The sequence below is a fragment of the Pteronotus mesoamericanus genome, unplaced genomic scaffold, assembly GCF_021234165.1.
Source record: "Pteronotus mesoamericanus isolate MK-2021 breed Mesoamerican mustached bat unplaced genomic scaffold, CSHL_Meso_final scaffold_137, whole genome shotgun sequence".
Classification (NCBI taxonomy): domain Eukaryota; kingdom Metazoa; phylum Chordata; class Mammalia; order Chiroptera; family Mormoopidae; genus Pteronotus; species Pteronotus mesoamericanus.
The window spans coordinates 2937327-2961480 of record NW_026555306.1 but is presented as its reverse complement, the minus strand read 5'-3'; the positions used below and the strand labels follow the sequence as shown (position 1 = coordinate 2961480).

The window sequence follows — 24154 nt, the reverse complement described above, 5'->3', positions numbered from 1 at the left end:
TCTCAGCCCAACCAATCCTGGCCCGAGGATTGTGTTGGGGTTGGGGGGGGGACCTTGCAGGGGGTGTCCCAACCCCCCCCTTTCGGGCATTCTGAGAGATGACCCCGGTGCCAGGCCCGGCGCCGGCCGCCTGATGCCAGGCGGGCCGAGCTGGGGATGCTGGAACGGAAGGTGTTGCTATGGCAACGGGAGGCAGGGCCTGGGGGGGGGACCGGGCCCGGGCTGGGGCCGGGGGTGCAGGCGGTGGCTGTGGCGGGGCGATGGCGGAGCGCGGCCCGGCCTTCTGTGGCCTCTACGACACGTCCTCGCTGCTTCAATACTGCAACGGTGAGACCCCTCCACACTTCTGACCCTGGCCCTGCGCAGGGCTGGACTGATCTCCTCCTGCCCCAACCTCCTGCTTCCAAGTCCCCATCCTCGCCCCTTGCTGAAGATCTCCATTTCTCCCCGCAAGGACCCTGACCCCAGAGCAAGGTCCCTGATCCCCAAAACCCTGATCCCAGGCCCGCACTGGCTTCCACCCTCATCTTCTCTCCAGGGGTGTTGAGGAGGAGAAGGCCTGGAGGTCTGGAACTCTGTCCTCCCAATCCCTTCTCAATCCTCTGGGACCCTTCCCCTTTCTCCGTGGCAGAGGGACAGACAGATTAGGGGGAGGGTGGGATTTGGTGTTGGCTTATGGACCGGGTGTGGGACCCCATAGGAACCAGAGGACTTTGCCTCTACTAACCCCCCACCCGCTAAATCCTTAGGCCCCGCCCCTCCCATCCATTAGGACTCACTTCTCCCTAGACAAATGAGTCTGATACCAGAAGGACCACGGGGCACGTTAGGCCCAGATGAGGGAAGCTGGAGGCAGAGGAGAGGGGAGATGGGAGGAGGAATGGGAAGTGAGGGCTGGTTTCTGGGCAAAAGTGGGGGAATGGTCTGGAGGGATCAGAGGACTTGAGTCATGGGGTGGGGGTGGGGGTGCAGGCCAAGGCCTCAGAATGCTGCTGGCCTATCTGGGTGGAGCCTGAAGGGCCAAGGTGAAATCTCTTCTATTTCACTCTAGAGGCCCTAAGAAGGACCCTCTTCCAGTTTAGAGGCTCCCAGTGCCAGGGACCACTGGATGTCAGAGGACCAGCATGCTTGCTCATTTTGCCCTTCTCTACCCTCGAAGAGGCAGAATGACAGGGTGCTTGAGCCTGGGTCGAGTACCTTTTCCGCTGCTGAAAGGCCATGTGCACATGTTCAAGTAACTTCAATTCTCTGGGCATCAGTCCCCTGCTTCTTCCCCTTCTCCTAAAATGGGTGTAATAGTACAACGGCTAGAGTTGCTGGGAGCGTTAGGGACCATAAAAATAAAACGTGCTACTAAGCGTTTTCCTTGAACAGCACCTGCCACATGTAAGTCTGCTAGAGCAGATCTCATTTTGGGGGGTAATATTATCAATGGTTAGGTAAGAGGGGGCTCGACACAACGATGTGATTGGGCCCTCCTGCCCCTCACCTATGGGCTTGTGATCTTTGGAGTCTCTGTACATTCTTTCAAACCTCCGTCCTTACTTTTCCCCCTTTGTATATATGATGCCAGGGGACCCCGAGACTCCCTCCTCTTGAGTTCCAAGCTCTGACAGCTATCTCCCTCCGACCTTGGGCAGCCCCCACCTTCCTCTGCAGGCCCAGGCACAGGACCAGAGGTGCTGGGTGGGGGGCAGGGCGGGCCAGGCCCGGCCGGGGATTGGGCAGCGCGGGAGGGAGGGGTGGGACCGATGGCTGCACTGCGGAGCCCAGCGGACGGGCGGGGCAGCCTACCGCTGCGGGATGGCAGGTGCGACCTCCACGCCCTGTCCCTGTTAATGCTACCACCTTTAAATCCACCCGGCCGGGAGCCAGGGCTTCCTCGTTTGTTGCCAGCAATGAGTCTGGGTATGAGCGGTCTGGGAGGAAGGGGAAAAGGGGAACCACCTCGGTCCTCTGCTCCCCCCTGCCCCCATTTCGGGGAAAATGGGCGGGAGGGGCGATGGAGGAGTTATTTGGCTGAGCCCAAGGGCTGGAAGAAGAGGGAGAGACGTGTCTGGGGCGTGGGGTACGGAAGCTAATAAAGAAGGAGAGGAGAGGAGAGAAGCTCCGACCGAAGAAGAGAGTTTGTGTGTCTGATCTCCCTTCCTTGGGTCTCCTGGGTCTGCGATGCGCTACCTGCAATGCTCAAGGCTGCCGCCAGGGGCCGCAGACACTCTGTCCTTGCAGCAGGCGCTGGGGTCGACCCCGCGGGTGGGGAGAGCCTGGGAAGAAGAGGGGCCAGGTGCGACCTTTTGGCTTGCAAAACTCTTAGAAACGGAGAGGGAACTTTCGTACCCGCGGGAAGTATTGATAGTCATCAGGGATCAATTCCAGAATGTTGGTGTCACTAGGGAGAAGTCGATATCCTCTTTAAAATGTTGATCTCACTCATAAACTTCAGCATCTTAGTCATAGAATCTTCAAACCAGAGTTGTGAGGCGCTCGATTCGTAGGCCCTTAGAAGAGAGGAAGGGACTTCCCTAAGGTCACACCTCCAGCGCGCTGAGCGGAGGAGAGTGGGGGTAAGGAGAGCCGCGGGGACTTCCTTGCTCCTCGGAGCCCTCTTCTTGGCGCATCTCCGAGCGTCCCCAGACCCAGGCTGTGCGAGAGGAAGGGGCGTGGCTGGCCCGCTCACCCCCGGCAAGGCCGGAGGGACGCCTCGGGCGCTGGAGTGCCTGGCGGCCCCCGCAGCCCGCTCTTCCCTGCGTCCTAGATGACAATTTGTCGGGCACGAGCGGCATGGAGGTGGACGACCGCGTGTCGGCGCTGGAGCAGCGGCTGCAGCTGCAGGAGGACGAGCTGGCGGTCCTGAAGGCGGCGCTGGCCGACGCGCTGCGGCGCCTGCGGGCGTGCGAGGAGCAGGGCGCCGCGCTGCGCTGCGCGCGGGGCACCCCCAAGGGCCGCGCGCCCCCGCGCCTCGGCACCACCGCCTCGGGTATCTGCGCCAGCCTGGAGGGGTGAGGTCGGGAGGGGCCGGGGTTCGGACGTCACGCTCACCTGCTTCTGTTCTCTAACCCCATCTCTCTAGTGTGTCAGCTCTTGAAAGGCCTTCCCACTAGAACGCCCCTCAATGGCTCGGGGCCCCCGCGGCGCGTGGGCGGCTATGCCACCTCCCCATCTTCCCCCAAGAAGGAGGCGACCCCCGGGCGCAGGTAAGGCACCGAAGCTGGGATCCCCAGCCTCCTCCAAGACCTTGTGGGAAACAGAGACAGTTTATACGGAGACGGACCGACTGATGTGCCCGAACTCCGGCAGTGAAAAGTGCCGAGAGGTTCTCGTCCGCTTCAGTCGCCTGCTGGCCCTTGTAGGCTCCGCTCCTAACTGTACGGTCTCTCTTCCCAGTGCTCGTCGCTACTTGTCACCAGAGCGCCTCGCCTCCGTGCGCCGCGAAGATCCGCGCAGCCGCACCACATCCTCTAGCAGCAATTGTAGCGCCAAAAAGGAAGGGTAAGTGTCAGAGGTGAAGTCATGCCACAGACTCCGTGGGGCCAGGACCTCGGATAAGCATCGACAACGATGGGGAATTTAGGGTCATGCCCCAGGCCACGAGATGGTAACTTAGAGCGAGGTCATCTAGTTCAGAATACGGGGACGGTGCCGGAAGCTTGGAGGGACGAATCTTGAAGTGGTGCGGTCTAAATGGAAGGCCTGAAAAGGCGGAGCCAACATTAAGGGGCGTGGTCAAAACCTTAAGAGGCAGCAATAGAACACAGGAAGCGTAGATAGTCAGGGTCTCTTGGGTGAGCCAGAGGAGAGGTCAGTGAGGAGCCAGGTTTGTGGGCATAGCTAATTATTGGAAAGCAGAGTTTCCACTGAGTCTCAGGTGAGGCCAAGGGCAGAAGCCTCAGGGGAGTTTCTGCAGGGAGTGAGGGAGGGGCGTGATTGGGATTTGAGGGCGTGGCCAGAATGTTAGTCCGGGCTGAGGCAGAACCTGGGGCGGGCGTCCCAGGAGCTGCGACCCTGTGGGGGCGTGTCAGGCCCGAGGAGCCGGGCAGGGCGGAGCGGAGATGGGGCACTGCCAGGCAGAAATGGGCACGCTGTAGGTGGGCGTGGTCAGATTTTAGGAGAAGGAGGGATCACGTGTAAGTGGTTGTAGTCCTTCTGCCGGGCCGGACGGTGGGCGGAGTGGAGGGTCCGGGGAGCCGTCGGTCAGGAGACAGTCAACTCAGCGGCAGGATCTGTAAAGTGGGTGTGATCAAACGTTGGGCGTGGCCAACTCCCGGAGGCGGAGCCATACCGATAACGGGGCGGAGTCAGGAGATAGTGGTTGTGGTCAGAGCCTGGGAGCCAGAATAAGGCAGGACCAGGGTTAAAATCCACACATTTCAACCCCATTCAAATAATAGCAAACACGTACATAGCCCTTACAGGCACTACTCCAGGCTTTACGTGAATTAACCAATTTAATCCTCGCGACCACCCTGGAAAGTAGGTACTCTTATTATCCCTATTTTAAAAACAAGGAAATCAAGGCAGAGGTTGGGCAAGCTGTACGCAGTGCTAGGAAGCGGCAGGGCAGTGGTTTGAACTCTGGCAGACACACCCCCGAGTCCATGTTCTCAAGCAACACTCTTCCCAACCTCCAAAAAAGAGCCTGGTATCAGAACCCCACAGCCCGGGACCTGAGACCCAGTGTGACCCGCCAGTTCCCGGGGTCAGCCGCGGAGGGCGGGGCAGGGCGCGGCGGCGCGGGCACCTCCCAGGGCCGGAAGCGGCGGGGCCGGTCCCGGCTCCACCCCCGGTCCCGAAGCTCCGCCAGCCGCCGCCATGAGTAGCTTTGGAGCTGGGTGAGACCCTCGCAGACCCCCTCCTATCCGCGCTCCCGAGGCCTGGATCCCAGGTCTACCCTCTCGCCAGGGACCCAGGCCCGCGAGCATCATCCCTTTTCGCCGATGGAGGAAACATGGAGACACGCCCCTTCCCTTAAACCTTCACTGGTTTCCTTACTGCTTGAACTTTGGGGCGCTGCGGGAGTGGGGGCGGGAAGCGCTGGGAAAGCTGTGCTGCTTAGGAGGGAGGGGGGTCCCTGGTGACTCCCCTCTTCCAGGATCGCGTCCCCGCCACTTCGTGCTGTGTGATTTTTGGCGATCACTGCCTCTCTGGGCCTGTGTCTTAGGCTCTGCAAGATCAACCGAGCAAAGCACACGGCCTGCAGAGAGGCAGTGCTGCGCTCCTTACGCGGCCCCCATTATTCATCAGAGACCTCCGGGGGAGCGGTGGGGTGGAGGAGTGGTGTCTCCTCTTTTCAGACCTGCCCACTAATTAGGGTCCTTTTTTTCCCCCTTGTTCTGTCCTGACAGCAAAACCAAAGAAGTTATCTTCAGCATGGGTAAGTGGGGGAAGGGGAGGGGCTTGGTTAGGGGCTTGCTGGGGTAAGAGACCAGGAGCTGGAGGTCAGTGGACCTGGCTACTAGGCTTTTGCCTCTCTGGTCTCAGTTTCCCCACCTATTTTTTTTTAGAGTAAAGCCTGGATGGGAGAGGAAATAGGGATGGGGGCTGGTGTCAGCGTCTGACCTCTGGGGTTGTCATAGCAGAGGATGGCTCCGTAAAAATGTTCCTGAGGGGCCGCCCCGTGCCCATGCTGATCCCGGATGAGCTGGCGCCCACCTACAGCCTGGACACGCGCTCCGAGCTGCCGTCCTGCAGACTCAAGCTGGACTGGGTGTATCCTTTTGCTTTAATCCCTACCTCCCGGCCCCCACAACCCACCTCCCAGTTAGGAGGTGGCAAAAGTCCTTCTGGTGTGGCACTTTTGCCCATGGAAGCGTCTTTGTACTGGAGATGGGACTTCCCAGGCCTCTGTGGCATGAGGGGTCAGGATGACCCTGGAGTCAGGAGGGGAGCTCAGGAAGGCAGGTCAACTGAAGTGACCTTTTATGATTCATTAAAGCAGCAAATATTTGCTGGGTGCTTTCCATATGTCAGATTCTCTTCTATTTGCAAGCTGGTTCACAGAGTTCACCTTTTAAAGCTGGTGGGGACACATGATAACACGGAAGCCACTGATTAAATAAACAAGATCATTTCAGTTAGTAATAAATGCTGGGAATACAGTGACCTAAGCTCATGTGAGGGGAATAACTGGGTTTCTCTGAGGAGGGGGCAGTTGGGCTGTGAATGGAACAATTAGGAGGTAGCATAGGAAGAACTGGAATGTTCCAGACAGAGGCCTCAGCAGGTACAAGGGCTCCGTGGCCAGAGCGAGCTTGGTGTGTTTGAGAAACAGAGTAAGTTGGTAATGGTTAAGAACCCTCTCTTTGGAGCCTGGCAGAAATGGGTTGAAACCCCAGGCTAATCTCTGGCTGGCTGTGTGACCCTGGACAAGTCATCTTGCTTCTCTGTACTTCAGTTGCTTCCTCTGAAAAAAGGGTTTCATGACCTCAGATTCATAGGGCTGTGAAATAATGGGTAGAGGTGCTGAGCTCACAATACGTACCCCATAAACAGGGATTGATAAAATAATAACTAATCAGCCCTGGCTGGTGTGGCTTAGTGGATTGAGCACTGGCCCGCAAACCAAAGGGTCGCCGGTTCGATTTCCAGTCTGGACACATGCCTGGGTTGCAGGCCAGGTCCCCAGTAGGAGACATGCAAGAGGCAACCACACATTGATGTTTCTCTCCCTCTCTTCTCTATCCCTTCCCCTCTCTGAGGGGAAAATAAATAAATAAAGTCTTTTAAAAAAACCCTTAAAAAAATAACATCATTATTGAGCACTTACTATATGCCACACACTGTTCTAAGTTCTTTGATGTATAAATATGTTAAATAACATGATCCTCTTCTGTAGAATTGAGAATGTATTTTTATAACCAGTGGCCTCTGAGAGCTCTCTGAGGCCTGCGTGTCGGGAATTATTGCCGCCGCTTCCCAGATGAGGAAACTGAGGCTGAGAGAGGGGACCGAGCCCAGTCCTAGGGAGTCAGAGCGGATCTGAGTCAAGAACGCTGACTCTGGACCCCAAGGTTTTTCCTAAAAACCCACTGGGTCTTGGGATCAGCACCCTTGGGAACCAGGCCCTGCTTTCTTCTCTTGGCCTTGGTTTCTGCTCTGGAGGAGGCAGGGCTGTTGGAGCCCAGAGTATCCCCGAGGCAGCGGGAAATATAGGAATCAAGGAACACCAAGCTGTCGTGCCAGGATGGGCTTGATAGCATCAGATGAGAGGCAGCTGAGAGGGCAAAAGTGTGTGTGGGTCTCATTTCCCCTCAAAAGTGACTGCAGGTGGGGCACTTTCTGTGGGGCTGGGATACACGTGTTGACACTCATTTAGTAAGTCTTTTCCGAACATTTTCTGGGGCCAAGGACTGGGGACCCAGTGATCACTATGACAGTGTCTGCTTGCCCTGCTGGTCTCACAGTCCAGTGTGGGGACAGACTCCTTGACAGTGAAAACTCAGAATGGGCAAGGCTGGCCTGGGGGAACCCACAACGGGCTGCTGCCCCAGCCTGGGGGTCAGGGAGGGCTTCTCGGAGGAGGAGTTATGGAAGTGAACAAAACAGCCCTGAGTTCCTCACCGTGCAACCCAGACTCATTGGGGAGTAGGGATAGGTAACAAATAAACCAGGTGGATTAAAACTAAGTGGATTAAGTTCAGTGCAGGCAATGAGCCCAAGGGCGGGGGTGGGGCGGGTAGGTGACAGCAAGAAGGGTGGCAGGTAGACGTACTAGCCAAAGGAAAAGTTAGTGCCGAGGCCTGGGGTGGCGGAAACGATCTTGGCATCTTGAGGGACTCCAAACACAGAGAGCAAGGGAGAGCAGGAACCCTGCTAGAGCCAGAAGGGCCTACCAGGCCAGGAGGAGAAGCTTTGTCTTAGGAGTACTGGGGAGCCACAGAGGGTTCTGGATAGGGGAGGGCCAGTCATTCCTTCAGCAGATCCTGAATTCATACAGGGGTGGGCAAAAGTAGGTTTGCAGTTGTGAGTATGCAAAACGCAGTTTATTCTTGTATTATTATTAACCTACTTTTGCCCACCCCTGAATGGCAGCTGTGTATCAGCCCTGATCTGGGCGCGGGGGATGCAGCTTGGAGTAGACACTAGTAGAGGAGAGAAATGAGTTAGACGGCCTGTGGGTGCTGATGCGTGTACTGCAGGCAGGGGAAGGGGGAAGGCCGTGGCGGCAGTGAGAAGGCATGAGTGTGCAGTTTCAAAGAGCACAGGCAGGAACCAGCTGCGGACAGTTGAGCAGAAAGCTGCAGGAAGGAAAGGAGGGAGCCTGGCAGGAGGACGGGGAGGACAGGAGGACAGGGAGGACAGGAGGACGGGGAGGACAGGAGGACAGGGAGGACAGGAGGACAGGGAGGACAGGAGGAGTACTCCAGCGGCAGGACAGCAAGTGCAAAGCCTCTGGGGTGAGAACGGGGAGGAGGCTCGATCCACTAGTGCTGAGTCGGTGTGAGGGGAACGAGGAGTCAGGGCCCAGATCCACCGGCCTGGCCCTCGCGCCTGGGCTTTTGTAAGGACTTTGGCTTTGACTCTGAATGTGATGGGACCGTTGGGAAGCTTCTGAGAAGAGGATGCATGGAAGCTGACTTAGCGTTAATGCCTTTAACAGCATCCCACTGGGGGAGAGGAGTGGGCCGGAGGTTATATTAGTTTCCAGGGGCTGCTCTAATAAATGACCACAGACTGGGTGACTTAAATCAGCTGGAAAATCTCACACAGTTCTGGAGGCAAATCCCAATTCAAGGTTTTTTCCTGAGGCTCTGGGAGAATTTGTTCCAATCCGTCTCCTAGCTTTTGGTGGCTGTGACAACTCAGAGTTCTTTTGGTTGGTGCTAAAACACGCCAATCTCTCCCCCACTTTTTTTTTAAATCTTCACTCAAGGATATATTTTCATTAATTTTAGAGAGAGAAAGAAATGTCGGTCGGTTGCCTCCTGCATGTGCCCTGACCAGGGATCGAACCCGCCACCTAGGCATGTGCCCTGACCAGAAATTAAACCCGCAACCTTTTGGTATGAGTAAGGGTCAGTGTTCCAATCAAGTGAGCCACCAGAGCTCCAATCTCTTTCTTCACAGGGCCTTTTCCACCCCTGGATCTGTGTCTTCTCTTTGTCTGTTACAAAGACCCTTGGATTTAGGGCTCACCCAGATAATCCAGACGATCTCACTTTCAGATCCTCAATTGTTAATCTGCAAAGACTCTCCTTTTCCAGTTAAGGTCACATTCAGAGGTGCTGGCGGTTCATACTTTGGTGGACATAATTTTGGGGGCATACCATCATTCAGGCGCCCCCAGGGGTAAGCTGGGAAGCAAGAAAACCCAGCTCCAGTTCTCTTGTTGGCAGTGAGTCGGCACGTGCAATGCCACGCAGGCTCCTTAACCAGCCCTGGGCACCTCCAGCTATGGCTACCGCGGCCGAGACTGCCGCGCCAACCTTTACCTGCTGCCCACAGGGGAGATAGTGTACTTCGTGGCCTCTGTGGCCGTGCTGTACAGCGTGGAGGAACAGAGGCAGCGGCACTACCTGGGACACAATGACGACATCAAATGGTGAGACCTGGGCAGGCGCCTGGAGAGAGATCCCGCTCGGGACAGTGTTAGGGACGGCAGGGTGGGGCCGGGCCTTCACTGGCCTGCAGGCTGAATTCAGAGGGAAAAGTGTGTGTTGCTTCTGTTTCAGATGTTGGTGAGTTCACTCAAATGCCTGGATTTTTCTCTTTTTTTTTGAAAACTTCTAGCTGGTGTCCCGGACAATCCCACAGTGTGTTGGGCCTGTGTGGTGGCAGCCCCTTAAGCCGATGCCCTCTCCTGGCCATTTGGGGTACAGGCCTGAGTCCTGTGGGCTCTTGAATTAGAGACCCCAGGCCTAAGTCTTGTTTCTGAGCTGGGGTACCCCTTTATTTCCGAAAGACTAAATAAGTGTTTATTGATTAACTCAGTCAACCAACTTGTGGGATGAATAGCCAGGTGGCATGACTGTGATATGTTGTGGGACGGGTCCCGGGTCCCCTCGCTCCCACTGAGCCCTGTCCATCCGTCCTCTCTCTCTCCAGCCTGGCGGTCCACCCTGATATGGTCACCATTGCCACTGGGCAGGTGGCTGGCACCACCAAGGAAGGGAAGGTAACAGACGAAGGAGGGCGGGGCCAGGAGACTGGAGTGGAGCTTTGGGGGTGGGGGTACAGGCAGCTTGGCCCCCAGGTAACAGGCCTTTCCCTTCCTGCAGCCACTGCCACCCCACGTGCGCATCTGGGACTCAGTTTCCCTCTCCACCTTACATGTCCTGGGCCTGGGGGTGTTTGACAGAGCTGTATGCTGTGTGGGCTTTTCCAAATCGGTAAGTCCTGCACGACCCTCGCCTTCAGACGCACCCACTGCTGTGGAATGGAGGCCACGCCTTTATTGTGATGTCACAAGTGTAGGCCACGCCCAGACCCTACAGGCTGGGCTCCCATCTCTGTGATTTCACGGGCCTTCTCTGTTAGCCTTAATGAGGGACCCCTTGTAGATGTATTAATGCTCAAAAGGTCCTTCTCCTTTAGGCATTTTCAGCTCCGTGTCCTGGGTGGTAGGTCTTGTCGTACCTACATGGGTGTTGGCAGGACTGGGCAAGATAAGTGAAGGAATTGAGAGTAAACCTTTAGGAATTTGTAGAGCTATTTGACATTTCCACATGTCCAAGTATACTGGGTTTTTTTTAAACCATATTTTACATTTTTATCATTACTTTACCAAAGTGTTAGTCTGCGATGGATCGGGGAATGAAAAACAACCAGTCTTCCCACAGATGATTAAGAAGCCCTAGGTTGGGAGGAAAAAAGCTATTTTGTTGCCAAAGTGTGTGTGTGTGTGTGTAAACCCTGCAAAAGCAAAATCAATCTATTTTTAACTAAAGGTATGAAAACGCATTTTACCAACTTTATTAATTGGTTAATTTCATAGACATAAAAGTCACTCCACAGGAAAGTGGAGATTAGATCGTCTCAGTAAGAGCCCCCAACTGCGCGAGGACTGCAGAGAAACTGGAACTGAGGGTGCATTACATTGACTTCTCAGGGACGAGTCATTCCAAAAGGAAAATTACAAAAACCTTTTAAATGTGTGTGTGTGTGTGTGTGTGTGTGTGTGTGTGTGTGTGTGTGTGGCTGCCGGACGGGGCGTGTATTTTAATGAGCTTCACGTGACATGGGCCAGAGCCTTTGAAAATCTAAAAACAGGCCTGACTGGCAAATGCCCCAGCAGGCGAAGTATTTGAGGGGGCGGGGGATGGACCCTGACCCATCTGGCCCCCTCTCCTAGAATGGGGGCAACCTGCTCTGTGCGGTGGACGAATCCAATGATCACATGCTTTCCGTGTGGGACTGGGCCAAGGAGGCCAAGGTGGTGGACGGCAAGGTGGGTGACTGTTCTCATCCCGTCTCCTTGGGATGCCCGGTGGGACTGGCCAGATCTCAGGGTTAGGAGTCTGGTATAAGATAGTCTCAGGTTTACGTCCTGGCTTTGCCACTGGCTGACTGTGCCTTTGGGCTGCCCTCGTTGAGCCTCAGTTGCCTCATCTGTAAAATGGGGATAATGGTTGCATCTTCCTTGTGGGGCTTTTGCTTTGAAGTTGGGATATGGGGCGGGCGGCCTGGGGCCAATAGGAGAGTTGGTATGAGGCGGCTGCTCACTCTGCAGTCCTGCGATGTCCAAGACAGACCTTGACTCCCATCCCTGAGCAGGGGCCTATTTTTCAGAGGAAGAACCTGAGGCGTGGTAGGGCTCCTTGCCCAAGGTCACACGCCCTGCTCTGGGCTGGGGGAAGGAGACCCGGGTTCTGGATTGGAGCCCATGGTTTGGGGAAGGCTCTGGGGTCAGACCCATGTGAGTTGACTCTGAATATGACGCTAACCTGGCTAGGTGGCTTTAGGCAAGCAGCCTCTCTGGGCCTCACTTCCTTTTTTTTTTTTTTTTTTTTTTAAGATTTTAGTTATTTATTTTTAGAGAGGGAGAAAGGAGGGAGAAAGAGAGGGAGAGAAACATCAATGTGTGGTTGCCTCTCGTGCACCCCCTACCAGGGACCTGGCCCACAAGCCAGGCAAGTGCCCTGACCAGGAATCAAACCAGTGACCCTTTGGTTCACAGGCCGGCGCTCCACTGAGTCACGCCAACCAGGGCTAAGCCTCACTTCTTTATCTGTAATAGGGGAGCAATGAGCCCTACCTCATAGGGTGCTACGAGGTTAAATGTCGAGCGCTTAGCACAGTGCTTGGTGCAGAAAAGGACTGTGCAAGTGTCTTGGTGTTATGTTAAGGAAGGCACATTAATGCTTTGCTAGTTGGCCCTGCCCCCTGTACTTCAGTTTGCAGGGATAAGAAAGAGAAAGACAGTCACGTGTGCGGTGCACAACCCACACAGCTGTCTAGGGCAGTCCTACCTGGTGTGGGTGGGGTGGCCCTGATGGCTTTGAGGACCTCATTCAGATCTCCCCACTCCCCAAAGTGCTCCAACGAGGCTGTGCTGGTGGCCACCTTCCACCCCACAGACCCCACCATGCTCATCACCTGCGGGAAATCCCACATCTACTTCTGGAGCCTGGAAGGGGGCAGCCTGAGCAAGCGCCAGGGCCTCTTTGAGGTGAGAAGGGGAGGAAGGGGATAGGGGAGTGGTGGGGAGGGCAGGCTGGGCCTGAAAGAGGCAGGCAGGGACACCCGGGCAGACAACAGGGCACTCCGGGGGGTCTTAGGGGCTGGAGATTACGCAGACGCTGAGATGTTCCCTGCCGGAGCCTCAGTTTCCTTATCCGTACCATGGGGGTGATCCTCTTTCACTCTGAAGTTGTGAGGATTCAGTGGGATGAAGAGTTTAGCAGCTCCTAACAGACAGTACATGCTCAATAAATGGGCGCTGCGGTTGTCAGTATCATGAGTAAACACAGAGAGGTCAGAGACCCAGAGACCGTCTGGCGGAGAGAAATGTGCACCAAGAGAAACTGAGTGGGAAGCAGAGGGCCTGGGAGAGAAGATCTGGGGGCACTTCTGACAGGGCTCCCCAGCCTTTGGTGAGAGTTGGGGCTTTACCCCAAAAAGAGAGGCCCTGGAGATGAAACAGAGCTACTGAGAAGAGGGTGGAATGTGGCTGGAGAGGAGACTTCAAGGGGAGGAGAGCAGGGGAAACTGAGGACAGAGAGGGAAACGGAAGTCAGGGAAGAGAGCGTGGGCAGGGAGTGGGCCCGGGGATGGGAAGAGACAGTGTGGTCAGAAACTCGGCAGCGTGAGCACTCCCTGGAGGTGCATTGGAGACGGGGATGCGCCAGGCAGGGCCTCCTGCGAGAGCACGGAGGGAGTCCCCGGACTGCGTTCCTGGAGGATGGGTGAGCTCTGGGAGGCCACCAGGTTTCAGCGACCTTCTGACACCTTCCCCTTTTCCCCACCCTTAGAAACACGAGAAACCGAAGTACATACTGTGTGTGACCTTTTTGGAGGGTGGCGATGTGGTCACCGGGGACTCTGGGGGGAACATCTATGTCTGGGGAAAAGGTCAGTGCACCCCACCTTTTTGGTCCCCAGCCCAGTCCTGCGTAACCCCCTTTGGCTGTGTTTCCCTTCCTCCGGCTCTGCTTGTGTGGAATGTATGATAAAACAGGCTATATCCTCACTTATTCTATTCCAACACCCCCATTGAGGCTCAGCTCCAATATCTCGCCTCCATGAAATCTTTACTTGTTTCCCACTCTTGTTCCCTGTAAATTCCATATTAGGGATCAAGTCTGAATTATAAATGAATGGGTTAACCCAGTTGTGGGTGGACAGATGGATAGATGGAGAGGTGGTTTTTCCCAGAGCAGTGAATGAATGAATAAGGGCATGAGGGAATGAGGGAGTTGTTCTAGTAAATGAATGAAAGAATGAGTAAGTGAATGGAAGAATGGAGTAAATTAATGTGCTGTTCTCGTGAACAGTGGGTGATTAGGTGAATAGACAACTAAAAAAAAAATGAATGGTTGTCCCCATAATGGATAACTGTGTTAATGAATACATAGGTCTTTTCTCAGGCAATGAAGCTATAAAGTGCTGAATGAATGAATGAATGAACGGTTATCTCAGCCAGTAAATTAATATGCTAGGAAGAATGGATTGTTCTAGGAAGTGGGTTGATGACTGAATGAATAAATGAGTTGATTGTCCTCACCAATGGCTGGGCCCAGAGTAAATGTTAGTTAAATAATTGTTGATTAAATGGGTTAATGAATGACTAAATGGATGGTTAGATTGACAGATGAGTGGATAGATGGGTGAATGGATAGATGGAAACGGGTGGCTGTTTGGCTAGAAGGATAGGTTGACTGGTGAATGGGTACTTGGACGAAACAGAGGGTGAATGAATGGATGAGAGGTGGATGGATAGATGGCTGGCAGGCAGGAAGGATGGATGGGTGGGTGAGTGGCTGGCGACAGAGCAAGCGGACAGGTGAACGGATGAATGGGTGGTGAGTGGGTGGTTACAGAGATGTCAGTTCATATGGTTTAAAGGATGGATGACAGGGTTTTTGAACAGATGATTGGGTGGGTAGGAGGGTGGATAGAAGGAAAGGTGGGTGAAGGGCTGGGCAGTGTTGAGTTTGAGGTGCTTCCGAGGGTCAGTACAAGGGGAGCCTCCCCATGCTGAACCCTGACCCTGGCCACCCCGAAGGCGGAAACCGCATCACACACGTGGTGCCGGGCGCCCACGATGGCGGCGTGTTTGGGCTCTGCGCCCTGCGGGACGGGACGCTGGTGTCCGGCGGCGGCCGCGATCGGCGGGTGATCCTCTGGGGTTCTGACTACAGCAAGCTGCAGGAGGTGGAGGTGAGCATACGCCCCGCACCCCACTCGAGCTCCTAATGCTAGACCGCCTTTCTCCAGCCTGTCATTCGCAGCCCCGCCCCTGTGTGTGTCCTACACACTCATCTGCCCGCCTCCTCTGCTTTTGCCCGCCCAGGTTCCGGAGGACTTCGGCCCTGTGCGCACCGTGGCAGAGGGCCGGGGAGACACGCTGTATGTGGGGACCACCCGCAACTCCATCCTGCAGGGCTCTGTCCACACGGGCTTCTCACTGCTCGTCCAGGTGAGCCCTCTGCTGCACCTGCCCACCCCCGTGCCCCACCATCTCTTCCCTTTCCAATTTTTCCTCACCTCCCTGCCCCACCCCTTTTCCCCGGGCCTGGCAAACACCACTTACCATCCCTCACCTGCACCTGCTCCATAAACCCACCCCTGACCTAGGACCCCTGCAGAACTCCCCATGACCCAGCAACCAACAGGTGAAGTGCTAGCACAGCAGAGGGTCCCAGGACCCCACTCCGGCTGTGCTGTCTCTCTTCTGATCAGGGTAGTGTCCTTTTCTGTTGGAAGTGCCATGGCAGGCTGCCACATACACTGGGCTGCATGCCTCCCAGGTCTCCCAGTTCAAGGACCTGGGAGGGCCCTCTGGAGTCTACCTGTTTTCCTTCTTGCAGTTCAAAAGACCACCCCTCCCTCCTGGAGTGCCCAAACCCGACCCCCGCCCACTTAACAATCCCCCCTCCTGTAAGGTGGCATAGTGTGGTTGTGAGGAGTATGAGTTCTGGAATGCGACAGCCTGGGATCTAATCATAGCCCTGTTGCTCATTAGCTGTGTGATAATGAGGCAAGCAAGCAACCTCTCTGTGCCGCCATGGAGAAGGAGGGTAACAGAGCTGACCTAGTGGGGTTTTGTGATGATTCTCTGAGTCAGTTCATAAACAGCATGTAGAATGGTGTCTGGCGCAGAGTAAACACTCAAAGAGCCGTGGCCAGGTGGCGCCTTGCTCAGTGGCCCTCTTCCTTCACCGTGTCCACGCAGTTTTCCCTCTGACAGGCTAACTGAAATCCATGCTGCTGCATTTGGATCCCCCCTCTGGCTCTAGTTTCTATAGGAGGGACATAAAGAAAAACAAGGGCCAGAGGATTCTGTAGGTGGCCCCAGAAGAGGCCTTGGAGACCCCTGATAATATCATTGATATTTTATATGATTGACTACATCATTAATTAGGTTAATTATTTGCATTATTATACTGATACCACTTATTAGTTATATTAATTATCAATGTTCAGGACTAATATTAACAATATATTGATAACCCATGTTGTAAATAATAATAAAAGCCACCTCCACTTTGTAAGTACTTTGCACTAGCCTCATACTCTTTCCATCTGTGATTTCAGGGAGCACACCAATGCTCTGATTAGCCCCATTTTACAGATGATCAAACTGAGGCTCCAAGGAGAAGTCCCCTGCCCAGGTGACTGCCACAGTAAGAGAGAGCTCAAGTCAGACTCAGGCCGAGCACACAGGGTCCCACAGCCTTCTACTGACTCCCAAAGTCCAGCCCTGCCCACCATGCTCTCTTGTCTCCCACTGTGCAGACTGGAAAGCAGAGAGGGGGTACATTTTCCTCAAGCCACACACTGGCAGGGGCCTGCCTTCGCACAGCCTCCCGGAGACGCACTGGGAAAATGGTCTTCCTGGGTTATCTGTGGGCAGGTGTGTTGCTGGGCGAGCCCAGCACTTCTTTCCGGCATCAGGCTTGGGAGGAAAGGGTCCTGATATGCGGTTTCAGATCTGCCATCTCCCTTTTCCACCAGGGCCATGTGGAAGAGCTGTGGGGCCTGGCCACACACCCCAGCCGGGCACAGTTTGTGACATGCGGGCAGGATAAGCTGGTGCATCTGTGGAGCGTGGAGACCCGCCAGCCCATCTGGAGCAGGACCATCGAAGTAAGGGCGTGGGGACATCACACCCCGTTCTCACGGAAGGGCTTGCGTCGGTGTGTCAGACGGAAACCACTCCCGGTCTGTTTAAGCAGAGGGATTTAATACTCCCTTACACACGCAAACCCTAACAATCTTGCCTGGAAGGGCTGGAGGAGAGGGTCCTCAACTGGAAGGATGCCCAGACCTGCCCAGATCAGTTGCCCCTGCAAGAGTCAGGAGGGTGGGAAGTCAGGAACCACTGAGTTCAGGGAAGTGCCACCGCATTAGTGGCCATCCAGGAACCAGGAAGCTGTGGTCGCTGCAAGTGTTGGCTATAGAGCTACACTGTCCAGCACATGTGACTATCAAACTTAAATTAACTTTAAAGTGTAAATAATATTAGAAATTCAGTTTTTGGTTGCACTTAGCTACATTCCAAATATGTGGCTAGTGGCCACCATTTTGGGAAGTGCAAATCTCTATCATTGCAGAAGGTTCTATTGGACTGTTGCTCTACAAGGAGCCAAGTGTGGCTACATTTGCACTGGCCAAAAACAGTGCTCTCCGCTCTTGCCTTTCAAGGCTAGTGACTACTCACTAGCATAGCAAATGCCATTGCTTTCACCACGCCACTGGTCAGTGGAGTGGCAGAAGCCTGTGGGAACCCACAAAACTGCAACTTACTATCGGACCCAAATCACAGCCAAACCATAGCTGCAAGGGATTCTGGGCAGGGTAGTTTTTAAGCTCTCCTGCCTGTGCAGGATGGGACACTGGAAGGTCAGTTCATCATATTCCCCTTATCACCCTTTAAGGCTTTGCTCCAGAAATCCAGGGTTACCTCTGATCCTGGAACACTTGATGCCCTTTGGACTTCTATGAATCAGGGTCGGTGTGCCCTGGAAGTTGTTAGAGCATGTATAATAATCCTCATCCCAGCTGCCTAATTGAGCAGCTACTCCATGGCAGGCCCTATGCCGAACACAGCAGCTCTCCAGCTTGCCAGGGCATCAGAGTCCCATGGGAATTGTTAAAAAACAGAGAATTTGAACCCAGCCACAGAGTTTTGATTCAGGGGGACTGAACTGGGGACCAGAAATCTGCAGTCTGTAACGAGCCGCTTCCAGTTATTCCAGTGTGGGTGGTCCGATGGCCATACCTGGAGAAACTGGCTTAGCAGTTTACACACATCATCTTTTTAAATTCAGTCCCTTGAGCTCCACAAAGATGACAAATTCCTACTCATAAATGGGCTCAGAAAGGTAAAATCACTCACCCATCATCACAGTGTAATTATAATTATAGATTATTGAGTGCATCCCTTGGGCCATCTTACTTCCCAGCTAACCAGACTGAGGACTTTATACCTTGCTTACAATGATCCTGGAAAGTGTGTATTGCTCTCTATTTACCAGATGAGACAGCCAAGGCTATGACAGGGAAATGTATTTGATGTTGTATAACTAAGAGGGATCAGAGTCACTCTGAATCTAGGTTGGATTGCAGGGTGCTCTGTTGCCTCTGAACCAATCCAATGCCCCCAAAACTTTAAAAATGATAAAGTGCTGGGTGTTAGATAAAGATGTAGAGAAACAGTCATTCAGACACACCTGGTAATATTATAAGCCAGTATACTTTTATGGAAAGTAAGCTGGTATCATACATCAAAACTCTTAAAAATGTAGATACCTTTTGTCCTAGTGGTCTCATTCTAAAGTATTACCTAAGTAAATCATCTGGGATGGATCAAGCTGTGGGAATTTAGAACAGGTGTAAAGGAGGACCCGGAATCCGCAGTGGCAGGAGGGGTGTTTGCTGTTGGAGCCGGCTGTGAAAGGGAAATGGTTTCTAGCGTCTCTGAGACAGAGGGTCCCAGGGGGACAGCAGAGGGAAGTGGGATCCTCCGTCCTGGCCCAAGAGTTGGCTCTGAGGCAGGGGAATGGCCAGATGGATGGGGGGGCCCCAGCTCTGAGCGCGTTGCCTCTTCTCTCCCTCCCCAGGACCCTGCCCGCTCTGCTGGCTTCCACCCCAGTGGTTCTGTCCTGGCTGTGGGCACAGTGACTGGCAGGTAAAGCTGAACTGGGCATGGTGGGGAGGGCTTCTCTGCTCTCCACTCCCCTGACCTGCCCCTTGACTCCCCTCTTATTCCCTACTGCCCCAGACCCCACAGAGGTTGTTAATTAGGTACCAACTGTTGACGAACACTTGCTCTCCCAACATTCCTCCGGAGTCAGCCTCTCTCCCAGGTCTCTTCTGGAGCCTCTCCCTCAGGCCCCAGATTGCTCCCTCCCATCAGATCAGCTCACCCTTCCTCCCCTGCTCCCATGCCTTCTCCTTAAAGATGGCTGCTGCTGGACACGGAGACCCATGACCTGGTGGCTATCCATACAGATGGCAATGAACAGATCTCAGTGGTCAGCTTCTCCCCAGGTAAGGGGAAGGACCTGGGAGCTGAGGCTCAGAGTTACTCTCAGGGGGAAGGAGTGGAGCCTGTGTGGCTGGGCCTGGCTGCGGGTCTAGGACTGTAGTGGGGATGGACCTTGGGACTGCTGAGGAGTCTGGGACAGTGGGGGGCTGAATCTGAGAGGAGGGGCCGGAGCCTGGGTGCCTCCTCATAGCCCCCTCCCCCTCCCCCAGACGGGGCGTACCTGGCCGTGGGCTCCCACGACAACTTGGTGTACGTGTACACGGTGGACCAGGGCGGCCGCAAGGTCAGCCGCCTGGGCAAGTGCTCGGTGAGTGGGCAGTGGCCCCAGCCCGTGCCGCCACCCCCGTCTGGGGGGTGCAGAATTAACCAATTTTCTACCTCAAGGGAGCACAGCTTCAACATTCAACTGGCTCTGCCCTGATCACCTCAAGGAGTCTTAGCCCCGCCCACACATTTACCCCACCCTGTGTCCTAAGCCCGCCCCTTTGTGTAGCCCTGCCCCTGCATTCGAAGCCCGCCCCTTGTAGCCCCGCCCCTCACGTTCTAAGCACCCTCTGTGTAGCCCAGCAGCCCCTTGCATTCAAAGCCCATCCCTCTGTGTCTAGCTCCGCCCACACGTTCTAAACTCCCTTTGTGTTTTAAGCCCTTTCTGTCTGGCCCCACCCGTGGTAGTCTGGCCCTGCCCCCACACTCCCAAGCCCTGTGTATCCTTTCTTCAGCCCCTTTGTGTTTTCACTGTACCTCTGTATTTTGCCTGCCATTCTTCCTTTTCTAATCCCACCCCCTCTAGCTCTAACTCCACCTCTTCCCTTCCTGTAGGGCCATTCCAGTTTTATCACCCACCTGGATTGGGCCAAGGACAGCAGCTGCTTTGTCACCAACTCCGGGGACTATGAGATTCTGTACTGTGAGTTCTCCCAGACCCAAAGGCATTCTTCCTTCAGCCTCCTTATTTGCGCTGTGTGGTTTGCATAGCCTTCCCTGACCTCTGGGAGGGGAGGGAGACCTGGGCTTCTTCAAGCTTCTCTCCTCTGGCTGTTGTATTTAGGGGCTGTTCTGATTGGTTCGTCTCCTGGCTTCTGATTTCCGCTCGCGTAGAGCCCACTTTTCACCAAGTCCTTCCCTTTCTGGTCTAATGGGTGGGGTACAGGCTTCTAAGCAGAAGGCCCTGCTCAGGTCTTGGGGTGTCAGGACCCAGAATCCAGCCCCCTTGGCCAGTCTGGAGAGATGGAATAAGCCCTGGGACCCATGTCACCTGTCTTGGACCTCAGTGCCTGTCCTCTGTGAATGTCCTTTCACCTTTGAATCTCTCCCCCATTTTCTGCCCCAGGGGACCCAGCCACCTGTAAGCAGATCACCAGCGCAGATGCTGTGAGGAACATGGAATGGGCCACGGCGACTTGCGTCCTCGGGTTTGGGGTGTTTGGTAAGTTCTGGAATGCGGAAGTTACCAACACTGAAGTTCCAAGAAACATCCCTGTCCGGTGGTTTTCACCGTTTCTTTCGATCGGTTACCTCCAGAAAGGGAAACTTACCCTTTTACACTTGTGGGCAGTGTTTGCGTAGGAGGAAAGGGAGGGTGAGGTGACCTCTGAGGTCCTTGGATCTGTAGTGAAATGAGACCAGATAGGTGGTGGCATCTGGTCCAGAGAGAATTATGCTGCCCGTGCCCCAGCCACTCCTTTATTCAGGCATTGATGCAGGTAACACCTACTTCCTGAGCGCCTCTGTGCCCAGCCCAGCCTGGTCAGTGCTGGGACCCTGCTTGACCACAGTGGCCCTGGCCTTGCCGTCATGGCGCCTGCAGTCTGGTGGGGGAGACAGGCCTGTCCCTAGACAACCCAAAGTAGATCGAGCAGGGACAAGAAAGCCCTGAGGTGGTATCTGGCCTCAGCCTGCAAGGTATTCAGGTTGTGGCTCCTGGAGGAGGGGACATCCAGGCTGGAGGGGTAGGTACATTCCAGGGCGGTGAAGAAGCCTCTAAGCAAAGGGAATAATAGCATGTACAGAAGCCCAGAGGCGACAGGAGCCTGGAATTCGGAGAAATGCAAGAAGGCTAAATCATTGCAGAATCCCGGGTGAGCAGTGGTGAGCACGAGGCCAGAGCAGTGAGGGGACCAGGCCAGGCAGGGCTTGGGGTATCCGAAAAGAGTCTGGGCTTTCTCCTGAGGCCACCAGGGAGCCACACAGGGTTTTGAGCAGTGGGGCACACGGTCAGATACGCAAAGATGCTGACTCCCATCCCTGGCTAGAGTCAGGCTGGGTGAGAGGAAGGCGGGAGGCTGGGGCCAGGGTCTGCTCCTCTTTGGGGGGCCCTGCCATCTTACCGCCACCACCTCCCATCTTGTCCGCAGGGATCTGGTCCGAGGGAGCCGATGGCACTGACATCAACGCCGTGGCCCGCTCCCACGATGGGAAGTTGCTGGCTTCTGCGGATGACTTTGGCAAAGTCCATCTGTTTAGCTACCCCTGTTGTCAGCCTCGAGTAAGTCCCTCTGGGGGGCTGGCAGGGGGGAGGTAACAAGCAGCAATGGGGGCAAGATTGAGGCAGCGCTGATCCACTTCTAACCCTCTCCGGGCCTCCGTTTCCCCATCTGTACAAGGAGGGTAGTGGGCTTGATCCAAGGGCCTTTCTTAACCTGAAGGTTGATGAATTTCAGAGTCTGAAGTGCTCAACCTCTGAGCATCTGCAAATCTGGGGTCTTTGATTCTATTATCCTTATCAACTCAATATGTACTGAGCGCCTGTTACGTGCCTGTGAACAGAGGACACGGCAGTGAGCACGTCAGATGGGGACGCTGACCCCACTGAACTGACATTCTAAGTGGCATGATGGTTCCAAGTGGCTACAGGTCTAAAGTTTTTGGATCTGCAGCATCTGTGATTCCCCTCCAGCTCTAGGACAAGAGGCAGGAACTCCAAGGCCACAGGGTCAGACAGGCAGTGAGAATCATTGAATGAGGTTCAGGGAGAGGTGAGGGCCCATGACACCCCACTTCCAGTGGGAAGCTGGTCCAGTGCAGCCAGACTTGAGGGTTTTAGGGTTTTGGTTTTTTTTAAGGTTTTATTTATTTTTAGAGAGACGGGGAGGGAGAGAAATATCAATGTGTGAGAGAAACATTGATCGGTTGTCTCTTGCACACCCCCAACCGGGAACCTGGTCCGCAACCCAGGCAAGTGCCCTGACTGGAAATTGCACCTGCAGTCTGGCACTCACTCCACTGAGCTGCACCCACCAGGGCTAGACTTGCAAGTTTTTGAGAGAGGCTGGAAATCAAATTTTAATGTGAATTCTTTCAATTCACAAATGTCAGCAACTATCTCTCTAAAAACACTGAGAGTATATTCAACTCGTCCACAGACCACCAGCAGATGACCTATGTCTGCCATAAAACCGGACGTTAATTTTACCAATCTCTGATTCTAACAGAGGTGAAAATTGTTTTAACATTTTATTATGAAATTTGCATATATAAAAGCATATCAAAGAGTACTGTGATCCCTCTTGTACTTATTATTACTCATGTTCAACTATAACCAGATTTGGCATACTTCTTTCTTCTTTCTCTTCTGTTTTTTCCCTCTGTACTAAAAAAAACCAAACCCACATATGACCTTTCAGCTCCCCAAATTAACATTTATGTTTCAACAATAAAGATAATGTTTATATCCCTGGCTGGTGTGGCTCAGTGGATTGGGTGCTGGCTTGTGAACCAGGAGGTCGCCGGTTCAATTCCCAGGCAGGGCACATGCCTGGGTTGCAGGCCAGGTCCCCAGTTGGGGGCATGCGAGAGGCAACCTATTGATGTATCTCTTGCACATTGATGTTTCTCTCCTTCTCTTTCTCCCTACCTTCCCCCTCTCTAAAAATAAAGAAATAAAATCTTAAAACAACAAAAAGATAATGCTTACATATCCTCAAGTTAACATTAATTTAAAAAAAAATTTTATTTATTTATTCTTAGATAGAGGGGAAGGGACGTAGAAAAGAGGAGAGAAACATCAATGTGTGATACCTCTTGCGCACCCCCGCTGGGGACCTGCCTTGCAACCCAGGCATGTTCCCTGACTGGGAATTGAACCAGTGACCCTTTGGTTCGCAGGCCAGCCAGCGCTCAATCCACTGAGCCACACCAGCCAGGGCTAATTTTTTTAATATGATCCAATATCCAGTGTGTATTCAAATTTCCCTGATTGTCCTCCAAAATAGCTTTCTACACTTGGTTTGTTTGAGTCAAGATCCAGACGTTGCATTTGTTTATGTCTCATATTTTGTCATACAGAACAGCCTCCCTGACGTGCACACTCATTTTTTTTTTTCTTTTATGCCATTGGCTTGTTGAAGAAATCAGATCCATTGCCCCAGCTCTTAAAGGAGGGGTTTATGAACTGATAAAGAAGCAAGTCAGCTTGGGGAGACTTGGAGTGTCATTGTCCCCTCTGACCTTTCACTTCCTTTTTCTTCCCATCACAGGCCCTCAGCCACAAATACGGCGGACACAGTAGCCACGTGACAAATGTGGCCTTCTTGTGGGATGACAGCATGGCCCTGAGTACGGGGGGCAAGGACACCAGCATACTGCAGTGGCGGGTGGTCTAAAGTAGGTTGGGGGGGGTCCCAGAAACATGGGGCCAAGGTAGAGTCAGGTGGCAGCGTTGGAATTCTATTTTCGGGAGATGTCTATTGCCGAGTAGAGTAATATATACCCAGAGTATGTCTATAGCAGAGAGGGTTATGGGGGTGGAAGGGTGGACTGACAGAAGTCTCTATTTATCGGGGTGGGGAGAGGGGATCACATTGTTTTGGGGGAGCCATTGGGATGTTTGGTTTGGGGTGTTTTTTTAAGTTTATTCTTTTATATCATCCACAAATAAAGATGTGCACTAAGGTGGAGTGTCAGGGTCTGCATATGTGGTGTGTCATAGACAGAGTGTGTCTACAGTCGCGTGTGTATGGTGGGGGGTGTGCATGGATTACGGTGTTTGATGAGGGACAATTATTACTT

The 24154-nt window shown here is 53.9% G+C and overlaps 1 protein-coding gene across 1 annotated transcript; it reads left to right on the top strand.

Moving 5' to 3' along the window:
- Positions 1-156: 156 nt before the first annotated feature.
- EML2 (EMAP like 2) lies at positions 157-23953 on the top strand. The gene is given in 23 exon segments (XM_054588471.1): positions 157-202; positions 205-327; positions 2756-2977; positions 3071-3194; positions 3385-3489; positions 5343-5371; positions 5577-5706; positions 9389-9538; positions 10042-10111; positions 10215-10325; positions 11288-11383; positions 12470-12604; positions 13407-13506; positions 14660-14814; positions 14948-15073; positions 16612-16743; positions 18720-18787; positions 19061-19149; positions 19357-19454; positions 19967-20054; positions 20478-20573; positions 21502-21632; positions 23623-23953. Coding segments are annotated over 23 exon segments (2550 nt in total). The 3' UTR covers positions 23749-23953.
- Positions 23954-24154: the final 201 nt, after the last annotated feature.